An 18,507-nucleotide genomic window follows, 5' to 3' on the forward strand; every position below is an offset into this window, starting at 1 on the left:
TCCCATTTTTCTCTGGTCCTGCCTTCACTTCCTTTTTTTTTTAATTTAGAAAATGTCTATTTATGTATTTATTCATTTATTTTCCCTTTTGTTGCCCTTGTTTTTATTGTTGTTGTAGTTATTATTGTTGTTGTTTGCTGATGTCGTCTTGTTGGATAGGACAGAGAGAAATGGAGAGAGGAGGGGAAGACTGAGAGGGAGAGAGAAAGACAGACACCTGCAGACCTGCCTCACCACCTGTGAAGCTACTCCCCTGCAGGTGAGGAGCCGGGGACTTGAACCAGGATCCTTATGTCAGTCCTTGAGCTTTGCACCACCTGTACTTAACCTGTGGTGCTACGGCCTGACTCTCCTTCACTTCCTTTCTAAGTCACACCCATACCTCTTACTATGTCATGTCCGAGTGGCCTTCCTTTTTCCTCTTCAGATAAGTGAAGCAGTGCCTGACTTCCTCTGGTGTTTTCCAGATTTCTTCTCATTTCACTGGTGGTATAAAAATAAAAGACTCCTGGCAGGTGAATCTTTGTTTCTTGCAACACAAAGCTCTGTGTGATTCTCCGCTTTGTACGGCTCTGGGTGAAGCTGCTTAAGGATAAAACTCCTTGTGCTGCCTCTCAGGCTGTGACTTCTTTTCCCTATCAGGGTCTTCTCATTTCCTGCTCCCACTCCAGACTTAGCAACTCTTTTCCCTTTAGCAAACATCTCAGGGGGGGATAGATAGCCTTAGAGGGTCTGCTAGGATCACATCATTCCTTGCCGAGCCCCAGTGTCCAGAAGCAATGTCCTAGCCGCAGGTTTCTTGTCTGTGAAAGGGGACAGTGACATGAACACATACAGCAGATTTGATTCCATATGGCTCGGCATGTAATATTCTGGGTCCCTGCTGAAGTGTGGTTGATAAATATTGATCGAATACATATATGAGCCAGTTCTTAGTTGGATGCCCCATATCTGAATGGCGTCATTCCCACTACAGACACAGAAGGACTGAGGATCAAAGAGGTCAAGCAAACTTCACTGACTTGCACATCTTGTAAGGGTCTAGATTTGATTTTAGGTACAGGAGTTCTGTATGCAGTGCTGTCATCGTGGTGCTGGCTGCTCCGTCAGGATGCAGTACCTCAGACAGAGCCTGGTGCACTCTGTGTGGATGTTGTTACTCCGAGTCACACGGAGTGAAGATCTTCAATCCAGGATACGGGCTCTCTGTGGTTTCCCGGGCAGTTAATGCTTTGATTAACTCAACAGAGACACGAGTCATTTTGTTCCCACTCCTACTATTTGATCAGCAAGTGCAGTTTGTCTTACCCACAGCTCAGCATGCCTGTCCCAAAGGCTTAGGGCTGGAGTGTGACAGAAGGACCCACCTAGTGGTTGTAAGGGTCAGGGTGTGTTGGGACACAGATACTCCATGCTTTTAGGTCTCCACCATGTCTTCTCAGAGCGGTTCCCATCACCACAACAACATATCAGCAGTACCTCATCCAACTCCCCCCGCCCCGCCCGCACCCCACACACCCTGCCCACCATGTGCAATGACCAGGCCCTCTGAATCAGACAGAGCTTGCACTCTGCCCAGGCTGCCCTAGCGATGTGCCAAATCTCATTTTCTCTCTCAAAATTGCTTTCTGCTCAGTGTCTGTCCTACCCTCCTCTTGTCCCTGAATAGGGAATGCTGGTTACTATGGTGACAGGCCAGCTTGTGGAAGGAAGCAAGCTCAGTAATTAATTGCTGGTCTTTTGGAGACTAATGGCAAGAACTCTGGCTCCCAGGGACTGGGTGTGACTTACAAAATGCCAGTTTGGCAGCCAGGCACCAGAGGAAGCTTGGGGCCCAGTGAGACAGAGATGCAGTAGTGACGCCATGCTTGCTAGGACTGCAAAAAGGCTCAGGGTTCCGATAGCAGACAGGCTATCCGAAGTTTCATGTTTGCTGTGTGTCTAGTCTGAGCTAGGACCTATACAGCGTGCTTTGCAGAAAGTATTCCTTATTTACTTTTTGCCTCCAGTGTTATCACTGGGGCTTGCTGCCAGCACTACAAATCCGCTACTCTAGACAGTCATATTTTTCCATTTTATTGGATAGGACAGAGAGAAACTGAGAGATAAGGGGAAGGGAAGAGAGGAAGAGGAAAAGATAGACACCTACAGACCTGTTTTGCTGCTTGTGAAGCATTCCCCTTGCAGGTAAGGAGCCAGGGACTTGAACCGGGATCCTTGCGTAGGTCCCTGTACTTTGTACTGTGTGCACTTAACCGGGTGCACGACTGCCCGGCCCTGCTCAGTGAGTATTTTATTATCATTTAATTTACTCCTGGAAAGAAGGCTATGCTCATCTCTATAGTCTCTTCCAAAAGATGGAAGATAAGCATTGGAGGTACTCCTTAGCTCATTCTATGAAGCCAGGATTGGCTCAATCCCAAAGTCAAAACAAAGAGCCCCCAATAAAAGAGAATGTTGGACCAACAGTTCCTAAGAGAATAGATGGGGGGAAAAATCTCAATAAAATCTTAGCAAGCCAAATACAACAATAACTAAAACGAGTTCTGCATCATCACCAAGTGGGACTTATGGCTGGTATATATAACTCATTCAGTGTTTGAAAATCACCTAATTAATATGGACAAGAGTCATCTAAAAGCCTAAAAAGTACAAGTTGGATGAAACTTTGTTTCTCCAGTGATGAGTTTTCTCAAATGTCTTGAGACTAGCTGTATATTGAACAACTATGAAATGTTTCCATTTTATCTTCCTGGTCACCATCTTATTTTATAAAAAAAGTAATGACTCAGTAATTGTTGCTAATATCTGGATTTACTTTAATTATTTATATTATGGGAATAGTATGAGCTCAGTGTCCAGAGAGGCAAACATTAAATCCCACACTCTCCTCCTCTGACCAGCTGGGTGTGCTGCCAGACACACACATCTTCTATCCAACTCCATCCCGTCCTTCAGCAGATGGGAACGATGCTGTCTGCACTGAGGGTTCAATGAAGGGGCCCGTGGTGGTGCACCTTGTTGAGCGCACATGTTAGAATGAGCAAGGACCCGATTTGGAGCCCCTGGTCCCCACCTGCAGGGGTCAGCTTTGCAAATGGTGAAGCAAGGAGCAGGTGTCTCTCTCCCTATTACCCCCTTCTCTCTCAATTTCTGGCTATCTCTATCCAATACATAAATAAAGATAATAAAAAAGAAGAGTCAATTAAATTTTGTGATACTCAGTGCCTTGTGTATGGTAGAAGTAGATGATGATTATTCCATTGCTTTTACAATTAATTGATGGCATCTATATTCTTTTAATGAGTGGCTTCTAGCCACCTTAAGATGCTAAGTTAATGAGTTATTATAAATATTGTCAGGTGCTGGCAGTTCAATAATCATTAAAAATCTGATAGCTGTTTGTCACCATTTACTGTATCCTAGACCTTTCCAAGATGCTAGGGAATAAGAAGACTAAGACAGGTAACTCCTTGCTTTCAGACAACTTTGAAGAATGATAAGAAGAAGAATGAGGAGGAGGAGGAGGAGGAGAAAGAGAGAGGGGGGCAGAGAGACAGAGACAGAGAGAGAGAGAGAAAGAGAGAGAGAGGCTGTTTGATTTGCTAAGATTCAGTATCTCTTTCTTCCTGAATATTCAGACCTCAGCTTCTCTGAGCACCATCTGGGACAGAATCTTTTTGTCTTGCTCCTGGGTCAGTCTCCTGATTCTTTGAGAATGCTGTGCTCTGTGCATTTTCACAGTGACCTTAAATGCCTGGGTGAAATGAGAACATTTTTGTCCTGATGGTAGAAATGACCGAAGTATAGATTTGATGAATATGAGGAGAATTCTCACAACGTGGAGACAACCATGTTAAATGCTACCAGCTGCACAGTTTTAGAGAGGCTCCTGTGTGTGTTACCACAGTGGCAGAGTGTAAGCCAGCCAGCTCAGTCATTGGTTCAGAAGTTGGATGAGTCACATCAGGAATGTTTCATAACTCTCATGATGCCCAGTTTTCCTACAAACCTACCCCAGAAACATATTTAAATATTATCAGACATACAGGTACAAAAAACATTTTGTTGGGAGCCAGGTGGTAGCACACCTTATTGAGTGCATACTACAAAGCGCGCGAGGACCTGGGTTCCAGCCAGCCCTCAGTCCCCACCTGGAGATGAAAAGCTTTGTGAGGGGTGAAGCAAGTGTTGCCCGTGTCTCTCTGTCTCTCTCCCTTTCTATCACCCACTTCCCCCTTGATCTTCGGCTGCCAGTAGCCAATAAATAATAAAGATAATTTAAACAATTACAAAAATGTTTTCTTGTTAACTATTAAATAAATAAACTAAATATTCAAGTTGGACCCAACAAGATATCTCATCTGAGAGGGTGTCAGACTTGCTATGTGCATGAATCAGGCTGGAGCCAGACCTCCACAACATTGGTGGGAGGAAGGGTTTTTTTTTTTTTTCTCTCTTCCTCTAGTTATCTCTCTATATGAAAAAAAAAAACAAAACTGGTCTACAAGAATTAATCCCTAAATGGCAAAATCAAAACTGTCCCAATTAGAAAGTGATCAAAATAATTGTGCTAGTGCTATAAGAGTAAGTCCTAAATAATTCTAGAGAAAGCCATAGGAAGGCCTCAATATGCATTTGCTATTTGGATGGAGGTTAGATGGATGAATGGGTAAAGAGAACTGCTGGGAAATTGTGCAGATGCAGTCACATCTGCCATGTTTTCCCCTCAGGCTACTAGTTCCCGTGAGAGTTGGGACATTCTGGGAGTGCCTGTTCCGCCATGTTATGCCCTCAGGACATTGTCTATATCCCCGCCATATCTGGAGTGCTTTGGTCACTCCTCCCTCCTCCCATTCTCACGAGAGTTATCATCCTATCCTGGAGTGCTATGGTTACTCCTCCCCCTTCCCATTCTCATGAAAGCTACTCCTATAAAAACCCTTCATTTTCCACACCTCTCTCTCTTGCCAGCGCTTCACTCCGGTGGGTGTTCAGATGCAGGAAAGGTTACTGCGTGAGGCGGCCATTTTCGCTACCTCCACGTGGTCCAACCTGCTTCTCTAGCACCCAACTCTGAGGTGCTAGCGCAAATAAAGATTTGTGTTTCCTCTTTGCTCCGGACCCCTCCTCTCTCTCTTCTCCGCGGCCCGTGCTCAACAACATCTGGCGCCCAACGTGGGGCAGAGGCCTGGAGAGGTGGGGTTCCAAGGTACATTGGTGAGGTCTACAGAATTAGAAGCATACCAACAGAAAACATTAACACTTGGATTTGCTCTTTAGAAGGGCACACTGTTATTTATTTTTTAAAAGTTTTTTTATATTTATTTATTCCCTTTTGTTGTGCTTATTTTTTTATTGTTGTAGTAATTATTGTTGTTGCTATTGATGGAGTCATTGTTGGATAGGACAGAGAGAAATGGAGAGAGGAAGGGAAGACAGAGAGGGGGAGAGAAAGATAGATACCTTCAGACCTGCATCACTGCTTGTGAAGTGACTCCTTTGCAGGTGGGGAGGCGGGGGCTCGAACAAGGATCCTTGTGCCAGTCCTTGTGCTTGGGCACAATGTTATTAGTGTGAAGAGGTGAATCTGAGGAATTCCCTTTGAAGCTACACATTTGATATATAAACCAGCTATATTTATTCATTATTTTCTGTGTTGATAACTGGGAAATCCTAAATGATATCTCACTTCATGTTTGCCTCATCTCAGATATTGATTATAGCAGGTAAAGTAGTGAGAGATTATGACTAGCTTGGCATTGAAGTCAAGGACACATAGGCCAACATAAATGCATGTGAATGCTGAACAACATCATGGGTGTTGAACAATAGATGGTTGACTGGGTTGGGAATCCCTCTCAGAGCATGATCTTACAGATTTTTGGCCCCAGCCTCCTTCAGTAAAGGCATGTTTCTCTGAGTGGGGGTATAAATTGACCTATCACTACCCATGCACAGAGAGGCAACCACAAAAGCTAGAACTCCCACCTTATGCAGCACCCCAAAAGTATTTTGGTCCAGGTTCCCTGTGGGGGAGAAATGATAGAGGAAAATGACCAGAGGGCTCTGAACTCCAACTCTATCAAGACCCAGAAAGAGAAGAGGAAAAAGGGAGGGGCATTTGGATGCAGTAATATGCCGGGCTAGCGTGGGGGTGCCTTTCCCTGGGCGCATGCTCTCTGGGTTGGAGAGAACTGGACCGAAGCCAGCCTGGGCTGCTACTCACTCAACAACGTGAGGGAGATGACTCAGAAACAGACACATGGTGGCAAGACAATGCAATGTATTTACTGATCAGAGAGCACAGGCTTTTTAAAGGGTAGACCCAGAAGTGGCAATGTTGGAAATGGAAATCACTAGGAAAGGGGTGGAGAAAGACAAAATGGGCCTGGGAAGGTAGAAACTTCCTTAGCAACTGTTGCAAGGGTTTTACCTGGTAGGATTAATACTATCCTGCAGGCAGGGAGGGTCTTGAGGGTAGAAAGAAGATAGATCAAAGGAATGGAATAGATGGGGATTTTTCAGGCAAAACAATGATTATGTAGATAGGCCATAGAATCAGGAATGCAGGGTGGAGCAGGGGGAGCTGGCTTAATGCTTTGTGAGGCTCCTCACAATTTCCCGACAGTAATAGGGCATGTGTGACTTGGAAAGGAAGAGACTATGAGTCATAGAAAAAAAAAGGTAAATGTATACAAGTATAGACCGTTGTAGAAACAATAGTTAATGCATGTTTTCAAACAATAGTTAATGCATACTTTGAAGCTCAAGAGAACTGCTGTAGCTTTTGATGGAGGGTTGTGGATTCAGAACTCTGATGGTAGGAAAGGGGCAGAGTTGTACCCCTGTTATCTTGTAATTGTGTAAGTGAATATTAAATTAATAATAAAATTTTTTTAAAAATGTATCTTTCTCCATACAGGAAATGTTCCAGTAAACCTCTAATGCTGTTTCTTCCTGGCTGAGCAAACTGGTTTCCAAGTACAAGAGCCATGGCTGGTCTTCGAGGGAATACCCCAGCCTGCCTCCTCTGGATTCTGCTGTTATGGAGTGGGGCCCGAGGCTGCCAGGCACAGAGAGCAGGTGGGGACTCCATGGTCTGTGCCAGGGTTGGGGCCTGAGAAGTCCTTGTGCATCCCCATGCTTTTATATGAGCTGCTGACTGATGCCAAGAGAGGCAGGCTTGCCGTCACACAAGTGTGGGTGTCAGATGCTCTCTAGCTAATGTGTCAAGTAGTCAGGTCCCAGCACGTGAGCCTGTGAGTGTGTGTGAGGGAACGTGAGAGGTTGTGTGGTGGCATCAGCCAGTGTGCGAATGGTCTGAGCACGTCATCATTCAATTATATACAGGTGTTTCCGTTTTTAGACACTTTGCACCACCACCACTGCATCTTATTATTAGAACCTACTTTTGCTAACCAAAAGAAATTCAAAGATCCATGCTCCATCTAGTGCTGATTGAGTGACAGCTATTCTAGAAGCAGGCTGTACTCTGAACATCAAAAGGGGTCCCCTAAAACTCCTTATCCGGGCTGCTTTAAATAAGTATTTATCCTATCACCTCCCCAGCTCCTTAATAGATATTAATGTTTTGTTTTTATAGACTTTATTTGTTGGTTGTATGGTTTGGTAGATTATTTTTGGAACCTAAGAAGCCTCAAGATTTTTTTTCCATGTAAGATGATGGCTTTGTGTATGAAAGATTGCAAGACTGACATTTCAGTGTCAAGGTATGGGTTAGATGTGCTAACACAGATTTTGGAAAGTGAAACATGTGTGCCCTTGAAACAACTGTCTTGTAAAACAACATTTTAATTCTTGATTCTCCCCAAATTCTGACATCACTTTTTTGAGGCTATGTTGCTTATTACTTTTGCACATCCCCTAGTATAGGCATCCACACATTTCACTGAATCAAATCATCACCTTATTCTACCATAAAGACTGAAGTCCCCAATGTTCCCTTAGCATCTCTTGCTTCCCTGCTCTGAGTCCCCAGATCTTTAGCAACGGAGTACTGTACATTGAGGAGACACTTTGTATTATTATCCTTGCAACTTGCAACTTTGATAAAAGCAGAATGAGAGAAAGAGAGAATGAGATAGAGTTCTCTACTTTTGGGAAATCAGGAGAAACCTGTAATGTATTAGAACAGGACAAATGAACCACCACAGCCTTGAATCAGATTCGTTGATGGATTACAGCCTGCTGGCAAGACCACGGCAGCAATATTGTGAACAGTCTCTGACATCATTGCCCCGTAGACAAAGGCTGGCCTTTGGTGTTTCAAGGAGAAAGACTCCCCAGGATTTATCTGAGTCTACACATCTGGGCAAACACACTCTTAAAGCTTTAATCCTGTTAGGGATCAGTCCTGCTGGGGCGAAGATTTACCTCAACTCCTTACAGAGTCATTTTAACTGTTTAAAAAAGAAACGGAGAAAAGGTAGAAGTGGAATATTAAAGAATGTCTTAGGGAATGTGTGTGTGTGTGTGTGTGTGTGTGTGTGTGTGTGTGTGTGTGTGCTGCTTTATTGTTTTTCTGCTTTGAACTTAATTTGTTGCTTTTCACTGTGAAATCCTAAACCTATAACAATAAAATTCACTCCTACTTCTTCTCAGCAGAGATTAACACTCTCTCATTTTGCAGATCCTCTCGCACAGGCATGCACAATCACACATCTGCATACACAATGACACATACAATACATATAGCTTTTCATACCCAGTGGTATATTGGAAAATGTGTGCAGATTAGCAAATGTGATTTCCTATCATCATGACTGTCATGGATGCTTGGCATAACTGTGTGAACACAAGGAAACTATTATTTTAATAGATCTGCATAGGTGATCCTATCAGTTGTCTTAAGAATTTTACTCGGCAAGGCTGCCATAAACTTTCTTATCACTTTTTTTTTTTTTGTCAACCTTCCATTTATCTGACCATCTTCATAACTAAGTTTGAAGTTCGTAGACTAAAGATACTCTCCTTTATAAGGCTTTTAAAGTCCTGAGAATGGGTGTGACTAATACTAGGACCATTTGGTCAGCAGGCAAAAAAAAAGGCATGTCCATTCTGTTCTCATGTATATTTTCTCTGTCCCTTTCCTCCCTCACTTCCTTTCTTTCTCCCTTCCATCCTTCCTCTTTCCTTCACTTTTACAAATCAGATGTTTTTTTTTAAAAAGTGTAATGTTTGTTCACTTTATTAAAAAATATTTTTTGTTTTATTTTAAGGACAGTTACAGGGAGAGAGAGAGACAGACACAGAGAGAGAGACACAGAGAGAGACACAGAGAGAGACAGAGACAGACAGAGAGAGAGAGACCAAGCACCAGTTTATGTTGGTCATGGTAGGACAGGATTGAATCTGAACCTTTGGAGCCTCGGGCATGACAGGTATTTTGCACAACCATTATGCTATCACTCCTGTCCTATTTGTTGTTTTAATGGCCAGATATTTATGCCATTGTCTCCAGTGGTTGATCGGTTGTTGCTTTTGGCATGCTGCTATCATGCCTTAGATTCTGAAATAGTCCAGACCAGGACATCTTTTTGTTTATTTATTTTAATTTTATTTTATTAATGGCTTCATGTCGATTCACAAAATTATGAGATAACAGGGGTATAATTGTGCACCCTCCCCACGTGCAGAATTCTGTATACCTACTCCCTTTATTGGAAACTGTAGCAATTCTCCCCAGGTTGTAGATAATGGATTGACTATTATTTCTGTAACTGTCTATATTTATATATATCCGCCCCTTTTCCTTATGGTCTTGCCTTTTTGTCCTTTCTAAGTCACACTGACACCTATTACTACTTCTGAATGGCATTCTTTTTTCCCCCCACTTCTCTCTTTGGATCCAGATGGTGTTGAAGTTCAGAGTCCTCTGCAGACCAAGACATCTTAATAGTTCCTTACAGCACTTTGAAATTTAGAAAACAAGGACTCGGGCGGTAGCTCAGCAGGTTAAGTGCATGTGGCACGAAGCTCAAGGATCGGTGTAACGATCCAGGTTCGACCTGCAGGTGACTCGCTTCACAGGCGGTGAAGCAGGTCTGCAGGTGTCTATCTTTCTCTCCCCTCTCTGTCTTCCCCTCCTCTCTCCATTTATGTCTGTCCTATCCACCCATGACATCAGTAACACCACTAGTAACTATAACAATGATAAAAAACAAGGGAAAATAAATAAATAAATAAGTAACATTTTAGAAAAGAAATTTAGAAAACAATTGTACCATACCAGCTAGTTATAAAGTGGGGATGAGCAAGCTCCTGGCTTAAAGTTACAGTGAGGACTAGAAACAAATTATGTAGTGGCATAATTTATTGAATTAAAATTTTGTATTTATATAAAATTTATGTTTCCAAATACTACATTTTTATAACACTTGTACTTTCTCTACATTAATATTTAGATTTACTTACTTATTTTGACCTATTTCTTTATTTAATGAGATAGAGAGAGAGAGATACACAAAGAGAGGCCAGAGCACTGCTCAGCTTATGGGGGTACTAGGTTCAAGTGTCTGGTCCCTACCTGCATGGGGGAAAGCTTTGTGAGTGATGAAGCAGGTCTGCAGGTCTTTCTCTCTATCTCCTTTCCTCTCAATTCCTGGCTGCCTCCATCCAATGAATAAAAATATATATTTTTTTAAAAATAGAGGTTTAAAAAATCATAAAGCAACTTTTAGTTAACCAACATAGCATTTAAATAAATCGAATAGTGTTGTTTCATGAATATTAACTGATTTTAATGTCAGCTGAACTGTCAGTTAGCTAAACCTCACAGTAACCTTGGAAACACTCACATACATGTAAGGAGAAGATGAGGCTGCAATCCTTGAAGATATCTGGACACATCCCCCAGCTAGTAGGAGACAGAGAGGCAGGTGTTTGATGGACCACATCTGGAAGCCCCAAGTCCAGTGCTTTCTTTTGTGAGATGGTAACTTTTCCCTTTCCTCTCTCCCCCGCAGGTTGCAAAACCGTCCACTACGATCTGGTCTTCCTTTTGGACACCTCCTCCAGTGTGGGCAAGGAGGATTTCGAGAAAGTCCGGCAGTGGGTGGCCAATCTGGTGGACACCTTCGAGGTGGGTCCCGACCGGACCCGCGTGGGCGTGGTGCGCTACAGCGATCGGCCCACCCCGGCTTTCCAGCTGGGCCACTTCGGCTCCCGGGAGGAGGTCAAGGCAGCGGCCCGGAGCCTGGCCTACCACGGCGGCAACACCAACACCGGCGACGCGCTGCGCTACATCACCGCGCACAGCTTCTCCCTGCAGGAGGGGGGCCGCCCCGGGGACCGAGCTTTCAAGCAGGTGGCCATCCTCCTGACCGACGGCCGCAGCCAGGACCTGGTGCTGGGTGCTGCGAGCGCAGCCCACCGGGCCGGCATCCGCATCTTTGCCGTGGGTGTCGGCGAGGCTCTAAAGGAGGAGCTGGAGGAGATCGCCTCCCAGCCCAAGTCGGCCCACGTCTTCCATGTGTCTGACTTCAATGCCATCGACAAGATCCGGGGCAAGCTGCGGCGCCGGCTGTGCGAAAGTGAGTGTGTGGGCAGCTACCCACAGGGTTTTGGCTGCTTTTGCAAGGGCCTGGGGCAGAGGGGCCCGGCACCCCAGGGCCAGGGTGGTCCTGAGCGTTGAGATGTCCGTTGAGCACATGAAGGTTGACCCGAGCCACACTGCTAAACTAGTGGCAGCGGTGAGCTCAGTCACCATTCTTGGACTTGGTAACATGAGAGATGTAGAAGCAGGGGGCTGGGTGGTGGCGCGCCTGATTGAGCGCACATGTGATAAGGTACAGAGACCCGAGTTCCAGCCCCTGGTCCCCACCAGCAGGGAGAAAGCTTTGCAAGTGGTGAAGCAGGGCTGCAGGTGTCTCTCAGTCTCTCTCCTTCTCTATCTCTCAGTTTCTGGTTTTGTCTAACCAGTTAATAAAACTAATTTAAAAATTGTGTTTTTTTGCCTCCAGGGTTATTGCTGGAGCTCAGTGTCTGCACCACGAATCCACTGCTTCTGCAGGCCATTTTTCCACTTTTTGTTGCCCTTGTTGTTGTATCGTTGTTGTGGTTATTATTGTTGTTGTTATTGTTGTTGGATAGGACAGAAAGAAATGGAGAGAGGAGGGAAAACAGAGATGGGGAGAGAAAGATAGACACCTGCAGATCTGCTTCGTGTCAGGTGTGCTTAACCCGCTGGACCCCTAAATTTTTTTTAAAAAAAGCAACATAGTAGCACTGACACCCAACGTGTCCACTATTTAAGCGTCTGTCCCGTGCTTCCCTCTCAGGAAGGCAGAAGAAGGGAGGAAATTAAGAGATCACTGGGATGGCAAGATAGCTTATGTGGATAGTGCATCTTCTTTGCCAGCTAGTGGCCCATGTTGGAGCCTGACACCCCACTTTACTTGAGGAAGCTTTGGTGCTGTGACATCTTTCCCACTCTCCCTCTGACTGTGTCTTTCTCTCTGAAATACTCAGCTCAGGGGGCCAGAGTCTGGTTGACTCACCAGGTGGAGTTCTGATGTTACCATGTGCAAGGACCAGAATTTGAACCTTGGGCCACCATGCTGGAATGGCTATAAGGGGAAGCATCATGAGTGGTGGTAAAACACTTTGATGTCCCTCCTTATCTATGTCTGTTTCTGACTCTCTATTTAGAGCAAAATAATAGCTACAATGAGCTGCGGTGTCATGCAGGCACTGAGCCCCAGTGATGATGATGGTTGCAAAAGAAAAAAGAGAGAGAGAGAGAGAGAGAGAGAAAGAAAGAAAGAAAGAAGTGGAAAGAAAATAGAAGTCAGTCCAGAACAGTAAAATCTTGGCAATGATAAAAAGAGAGAGATCAAGGGAGAGAGAGAAGACAACAAAATTGAGAGAGAGCTTAATCTAACCCCCCCCCAACTCTACTCCCCTGCCCCCTTGGTGACTGGCTAAATGTTTTAGATTCATATCTTCATTTAGGCAATGGAGAAACATCTGTCGCTTCCCAGGGCTATTGAAGTAGAAATCATTGCCTGCAAAGGCTTCGCTGCGAAAGCATTGGCACATGGGAGGTGCTATATTAGGTCATTTTTTCTTGCTGTGAAAAAGGCCATGTAAGAAAGCGCGCATAATCAAGCGTCAGGAAATGTTGCTGGCACCTGGAGCTAGCCATTCAGAGAAGGTCAGGTGCTGCTCATTCCAGAGGTCAAGTGCTGCTGACCTCGTGACCTCAGAAGGCCTCTGAGTTATTTGTCTGGAATCCCTTGTTGTGGGGAGAGGCTAAGGGAGGGTGTGGTCTAGTTGCGTCTTGGATAACAAGCAGAGAGAGCCCTTGCCTCTGTGCTCTGACCTGGAAGACTGACCTCCAAGGCCTAGAGGGGTCATCCTGAGGACAGTGACATGCTTGGGACAGGAAGGGGTGAGGTCAGTGTCTCACATGCCATCCTGTCTCCAGCTTCAACCTCTGCCTGCTTAGCCTTTTCCTTGTTGGTTTATGTGATGTGCTGGGTAACATTCCCCTCCAGAATCAGCAGGTGGGGACCAGGAGAACAGCTCCTGTTCTGATCACTTCTGGAGAGCAAGTTGCCAGGGGTAGCAGAGGAGGTGCAGTGAGAGAGAGAGAGAGTACCTGGGTCTAGTCCAACAGATCTGCCATGCATCCTGGTGAGAAAAGGCTGAGAAAATGGCTGAACTGTGCTCAACACTGAATGGCCTCCGTTCTTTCCTTCCTTCCTCCCTCCCTACCCCTCCCCTTTGTTTGGCTCTCTTTCTTTGAACAATTTATATTTTAAGATTTATTTTATTTGATAAGACAGAGAGAAATTTAGAGGGACTAGGGAAATAAGGAGGGAGAGAGACAGAGAGACATTTGCAGATGTTCATCACCACTTGGAAGCTTTCCCCCTACAGGTAGGGACCGGAGGCTTGAACCCAGGACCTTGCACACTGTAATGTGTGCTCTTAACCAGGTGCACTACCGCCTCCGTTTCTTTACATTTGGACTCTTCTCTTTGTTGTCTCACTTAATCTCCATGTATTTATTCACATGCATTTATTAGGGATTTAGTTTCTATGTGGCCTCTACTGATTTCTGGGTTTATAGAGAAATATGAAACTCACTAGGCTTTCAGGAGGTTTGTTGTCTAAGATGGCAGAAAAGACAGAGTGAAAGGTATGTGGTGATTTTAATAAAGGTGAAACAATTTTCCTAGGTGAGGTCTTGGTATGGTTGTGGTGGACAGTGAGCCTGAGAAAAAGGGAACACTTCCTGGAGGAAGGGGTACTTAGACAGTTTAGAAAGGCAAACATGAACAGCAGGGATAGGTGGCAATAGTCACTGAACTGTAATGGGTCCACAGGACTGGGCTAAAGGAAGGGGCATGGGGATAGTGACTTTGTCTTATTGTCAGGTCTCACTAAAGTAGCGTTTAGTTTAGTGTGGTTCTTCTTCTTCTAGCGTTTGCCCTTCTTCCGTAGCCAGTCAACAGCGTCAGGTTGAGCCTGATGTAAAGTTTCTAGACCTCCCTTGAATCTGGAGAGGTGGCAGTCGTGGACTATGTGGGTCATAGTCTGTCTGGAGCCGCAGGGGCAGTTCGGGTCATCTCTGGCTCCCCAGCGATGGAACATAGCGGCGCACCGGCCATGTTTAGTGTGGTAAGACATTGCAACAGTTATGCTGTGGCATACTATGGCTGGATCTGTGTAAGAAAGGAGAGGAATAGCTGTTGTATTAGAGCCAATAGAGGGAAACTGTCGTCAGCTGCTGGAGAATTTTGAGAACAGTTGTGGATGAGTGGATCACTGTTTTCCTCACTCTGTTATTAAAGAAATGGAGATGGGTCCTTGAAAGTTAAGTCAACGAAAGCTACCCCTGGGGCGCCGGGTGTTGGCACACCTGGTTGAGCCCACACATCAGTCACAATATTCAAGGACCCAGGTTCAAGTACCTGGTCCCCACCTGCAGAGGGAGAGCTTCACAAGTGGTGAAGCAGGGCTGCAGGTGTCTCTCTGTCTTTCTTCCTTTTTATCTCCTTCCCTTTCTCAATTTCTGGCCATCTCTATCAAATAAATAAGGATAATAAAACATTTTTAAAAACTAAAGGAAAGCTACCCCACAGTGTGCAAGGAATTGACCGTGGCCTTCCCTTTAAAGATAAAAATGATCTCCTTCCACAGACAGGATTATTCAGGAGGTTGGGCTCTCAGAGCAGACACTTGTTAAGTTATTGGAGTTCTCAGCAGGACATCAGAGAGGTGATGTGTCAAATTGGAAAAAGACTTATCTAGGTAAGTAAGTGAGGACTGCTCTCGGTGCAGACTGATGAGAGACCTTCACTGACAGGTTGTTTGTGGCTCTAGCTAGAAGCTGCTGAGGGGTTGTTTTGCTCTGGTGACAAAGAAAAGCAAGTCCCCTTCAATGGTGCTCAAAACACAACAAAAGTAACTGTCAGTAGCAAAGTGAAAAACATGTGGTAAGATTAAACCAAAGAGTTTCACAGAGTCCAAACCAGAAATGTCTTGGCTTATGCAACAGGACTGAGGGTAGCCTCAGCACGAAAAGGAGCTGCTTTTACTAGCGCCTTCATGTTGATGAGCTGGGTAATCACAGAATAATAAAGATGGAGGCTCGAGAGTATAGTGATCATTCAACTCAGTCAAACTCGTTCTTTCATTTACTCATTCAACAACTGTGTGTTATACCAGTCATTATATTCAATCTATGAATTCATTCAACTTGAACGACCCAATGTTGTGAGGCTGTAGCCACCGATTCAATTCACTCTGTTTATTCTCTCAGTCAATAACCATATATTGAGTGATTCCTCTGTCTGCCAAGTGCCCCTCTGTGACCTCAACAAGCTTTTGTCTACTTGGGGATTAATTCTGTGCTTGCTGTTGTGATATGCACAATCCAAGTACTTGTGCAATGATTCTCTCTCTCCAAGTAGAGGATGAAACATACAGCAAATCTGAAATGATAGCAGTAACTGAAAAATTAAGAGAAATGTATTTCTACTGGTACCATTCATTTGTTAGTACTGCTGCTGTCATTCACTCAAAGGTTTCAGATTCTCTCTTTATTTATACAGTGGGGTTCGTGGCTTTGATAAGTCCCATAAGCTTTGTTCATTTGCTCAAACAAATAGCTACTGTTCACTAGCACTGTGTCTGAGTCAGGCCTGTGTTGACGCTAGTAGGCTCTAATAGTGAGAGATTAGATGGGTTTACAGAAGGGAGCTTGGGAAGATGTAGAATGTCCTATAGCGTTAAAAATCACTAGTGATTTAATAATGGTTTAGAAAGTTCAGTGGCAGTATTTCCCTCCACAATCACCACCATAGTCAGAAATAGGATTATTTTAAAGAGAGAGACAAAGAGGCAGTGAAATCAGAGAGAAGATGAAAGAGACACAGCTTTGAAGCTTCCTTCTGCCCCGAAACTTCCTTCAATGCAGTTGGGGTCAGGCTCGAACCTGGTTCACACACATGGCAGTGAAATCAGAGAGAAGATGAAAGAGACACAGCTTTGAAGCTTCCTTCAGCCCCGAAACTTCCTTCAGTGCAGTTGGGGCCAGGCTCAAACCTGGTTCACACACACGGCAATGCAGCACACTGTCCAGGTGAACTATTTTCAATAGCCTCAGACAAAGACTTTTGAAGTGAATGAAGCTTAATTCTTGGTTTCCTGTGATCCTCAAGAGGTCATTTAGCCTCTCGGTGCCATTTGCAATACCATCTATAATGCAATAGGAGGAATCAAAAAAGCAGGTAATGATAAAATATGAAGAACCAGGAAACTAATTCTGGGGATTGTGGTGAGACTTTAATAACATGGAAGTTTTAAAAATACTTCCTATGTGCCATCACTGGCCAGGAAGAGCTCATGACTTGAGTTCAAGAGGACAGAGGGAAAACAAAACAAAACAAACAAACAAATGGAAAAAAAACACACACACAACTCATTTCTGCTCTTTGCTCACTAACTGACCTGGGAAATGATTCCAACTCACTCAACACTAGTAAATCAGGAGACGTTTCCAGCAGTGCATACTCCATCATAGGATTTTGCACATATTAATTCTCAAAATGCATGCAAGTTAAGAATAAGAATATAAGAATAAATGTGCTCGAAGAAAAATTGGCAATATTGAGTTTTTTTTCTCTTCAGGTCTGCCTTAGAATTTAATGAAACTCTTAGCATAGCACTAAATGAAACATCTTGAGTTCCTGAGAAACAAAAAGGGAAAGCAGAAGTCCACAGCTATGCCAGGAGTATTTAGACAGAGGAGAGGCATCCTTAATGATCACCCCCTCTGTGGCCTCTCCTAAGGTCTACCAGGGGCCATAGATTACTATCACCTAGCCTTGGCTCACACAGGGAGGCACCAACATGCCAATCATATCAATTCCTGTTGTTCTTTGGGCTGACAATTCCTGGGGAATCAATCTCAGCCTTGTTTCCTGCAGTATGTGGAGTAGAAGTTACTGTGGATGAGGCCCAACCCCAAAAGCATGGGTTGTAATTAAGAGCTTTCTCCACCCTGGACTCTGTGGTAGCCACAGAACAACCTTTATATAGTTGATCGGGTTGTCATCGGGCCTGTGGAATTCCAGCCTGCCACAGCGAGAGCCTCCACCTATTTCTATTTTGAGGACACTCTGTGGTGGTCCTCAGTGCCCTCTCCCCAAGTCAGGGGCTAATTTTCTGCCTCTTGTCTTATAACTTTTGGACAACAGGGCTGAACTCTTAGAAAGGGTCAGTGCAATGAAAGGGTCCTTCCCATGATTCTGTAGTGCTTTGAAGCAGGGCCTTCTTTTCGTCTCTTTTTGCTGTATCCATCCTTACCAACATTATCATTTCTAAAGATTTTGGGTTTTGGATGTTACACTTGCAAACATGACAGAGAAAAGGGGGAGAGAGAGTCTTTTCTTGCACAACCATGGTTCTCAGTGGGAAAAAAAAATGTTGGCATCTACACTCCAGCTCTGCCTTTTGATGGATGCATGAAGCTGATTCCCTTAGATCTAGTCATTCACAAGTTTCAGCTACCTGCACTTATATGGGACTCATGTCACCTTCAGGCCCCTTTGCACCATTGATAAGTGATCTTAGCCTGATGTTACTGAGAGGATCTCCTTTGCTTTTTTCTATGGCTCAACAGTCCGCTTCCTTTAAGTGAACGATAATGCTTAGTTGAACATTTCTGTTGTCCTTTTTTCTTGTGGTAATACAAAGAATTTCCAGCAAATAATCCAACTTCTTTATGGAATTCTAAGTGGATTAGGCAGAACTTTACAGATACCATCTCAGGATAGTGAGTGCTTTAAAGATTCTCGCTATATATATTTTTAGATGCTTTTTCCAGCATGTACTTACTGATCTATTATCTCCCAGATATTGTTGGAGTCATGCTATTCTGAAGGCTGCAGTGGTGAATGAGACATCTGCTAGTCTACTTATCTGGTGAGGCTTTCCAGAAAGGAAAATATATATATATATATATATTTACTT

The 18,507-nt window shown here is 44.2% G+C and overlaps 1 protein-coding gene across 1 annotated transcript in view; it reads left to right on the forward strand.

Moving 5' to 3' along the window:
• COL22A1 (collagen type XXII alpha 1 chain) overlaps positions 1 to 18,507 on the forward strand; it is a 270,579-nt gene that overhangs the window by 12,246 nt on the left and 239,826 nt on the right. The window contains exons 2-3 of the mRNA XM_060202364.1: positions 6,926 to 7,086; positions 10,989 to 11,555. Of these exons, the coding sequence (XP_060058347.1) occupies positions 6,996 to 7,086; positions 10,989 to 11,555 (658 nt within the window). The 5' untranslated portion in view covers positions 6,926 to 6,995. The remainder of the gene's footprint in view (positions 1 to 6,925; positions 7,087 to 10,988; positions 11,556 to 18,507) is intronic.

Source organism: Erinaceus europaeus, chromosome 1 (genome assembly GCF_950295315.1).
Source record: "Erinaceus europaeus chromosome 1, mEriEur2.1, whole genome shotgun sequence".
Lineage (NCBI taxonomy): Eukaryota > Metazoa > Chordata > Mammalia > Eulipotyphla > Erinaceidae > Erinaceus > Erinaceus europaeus.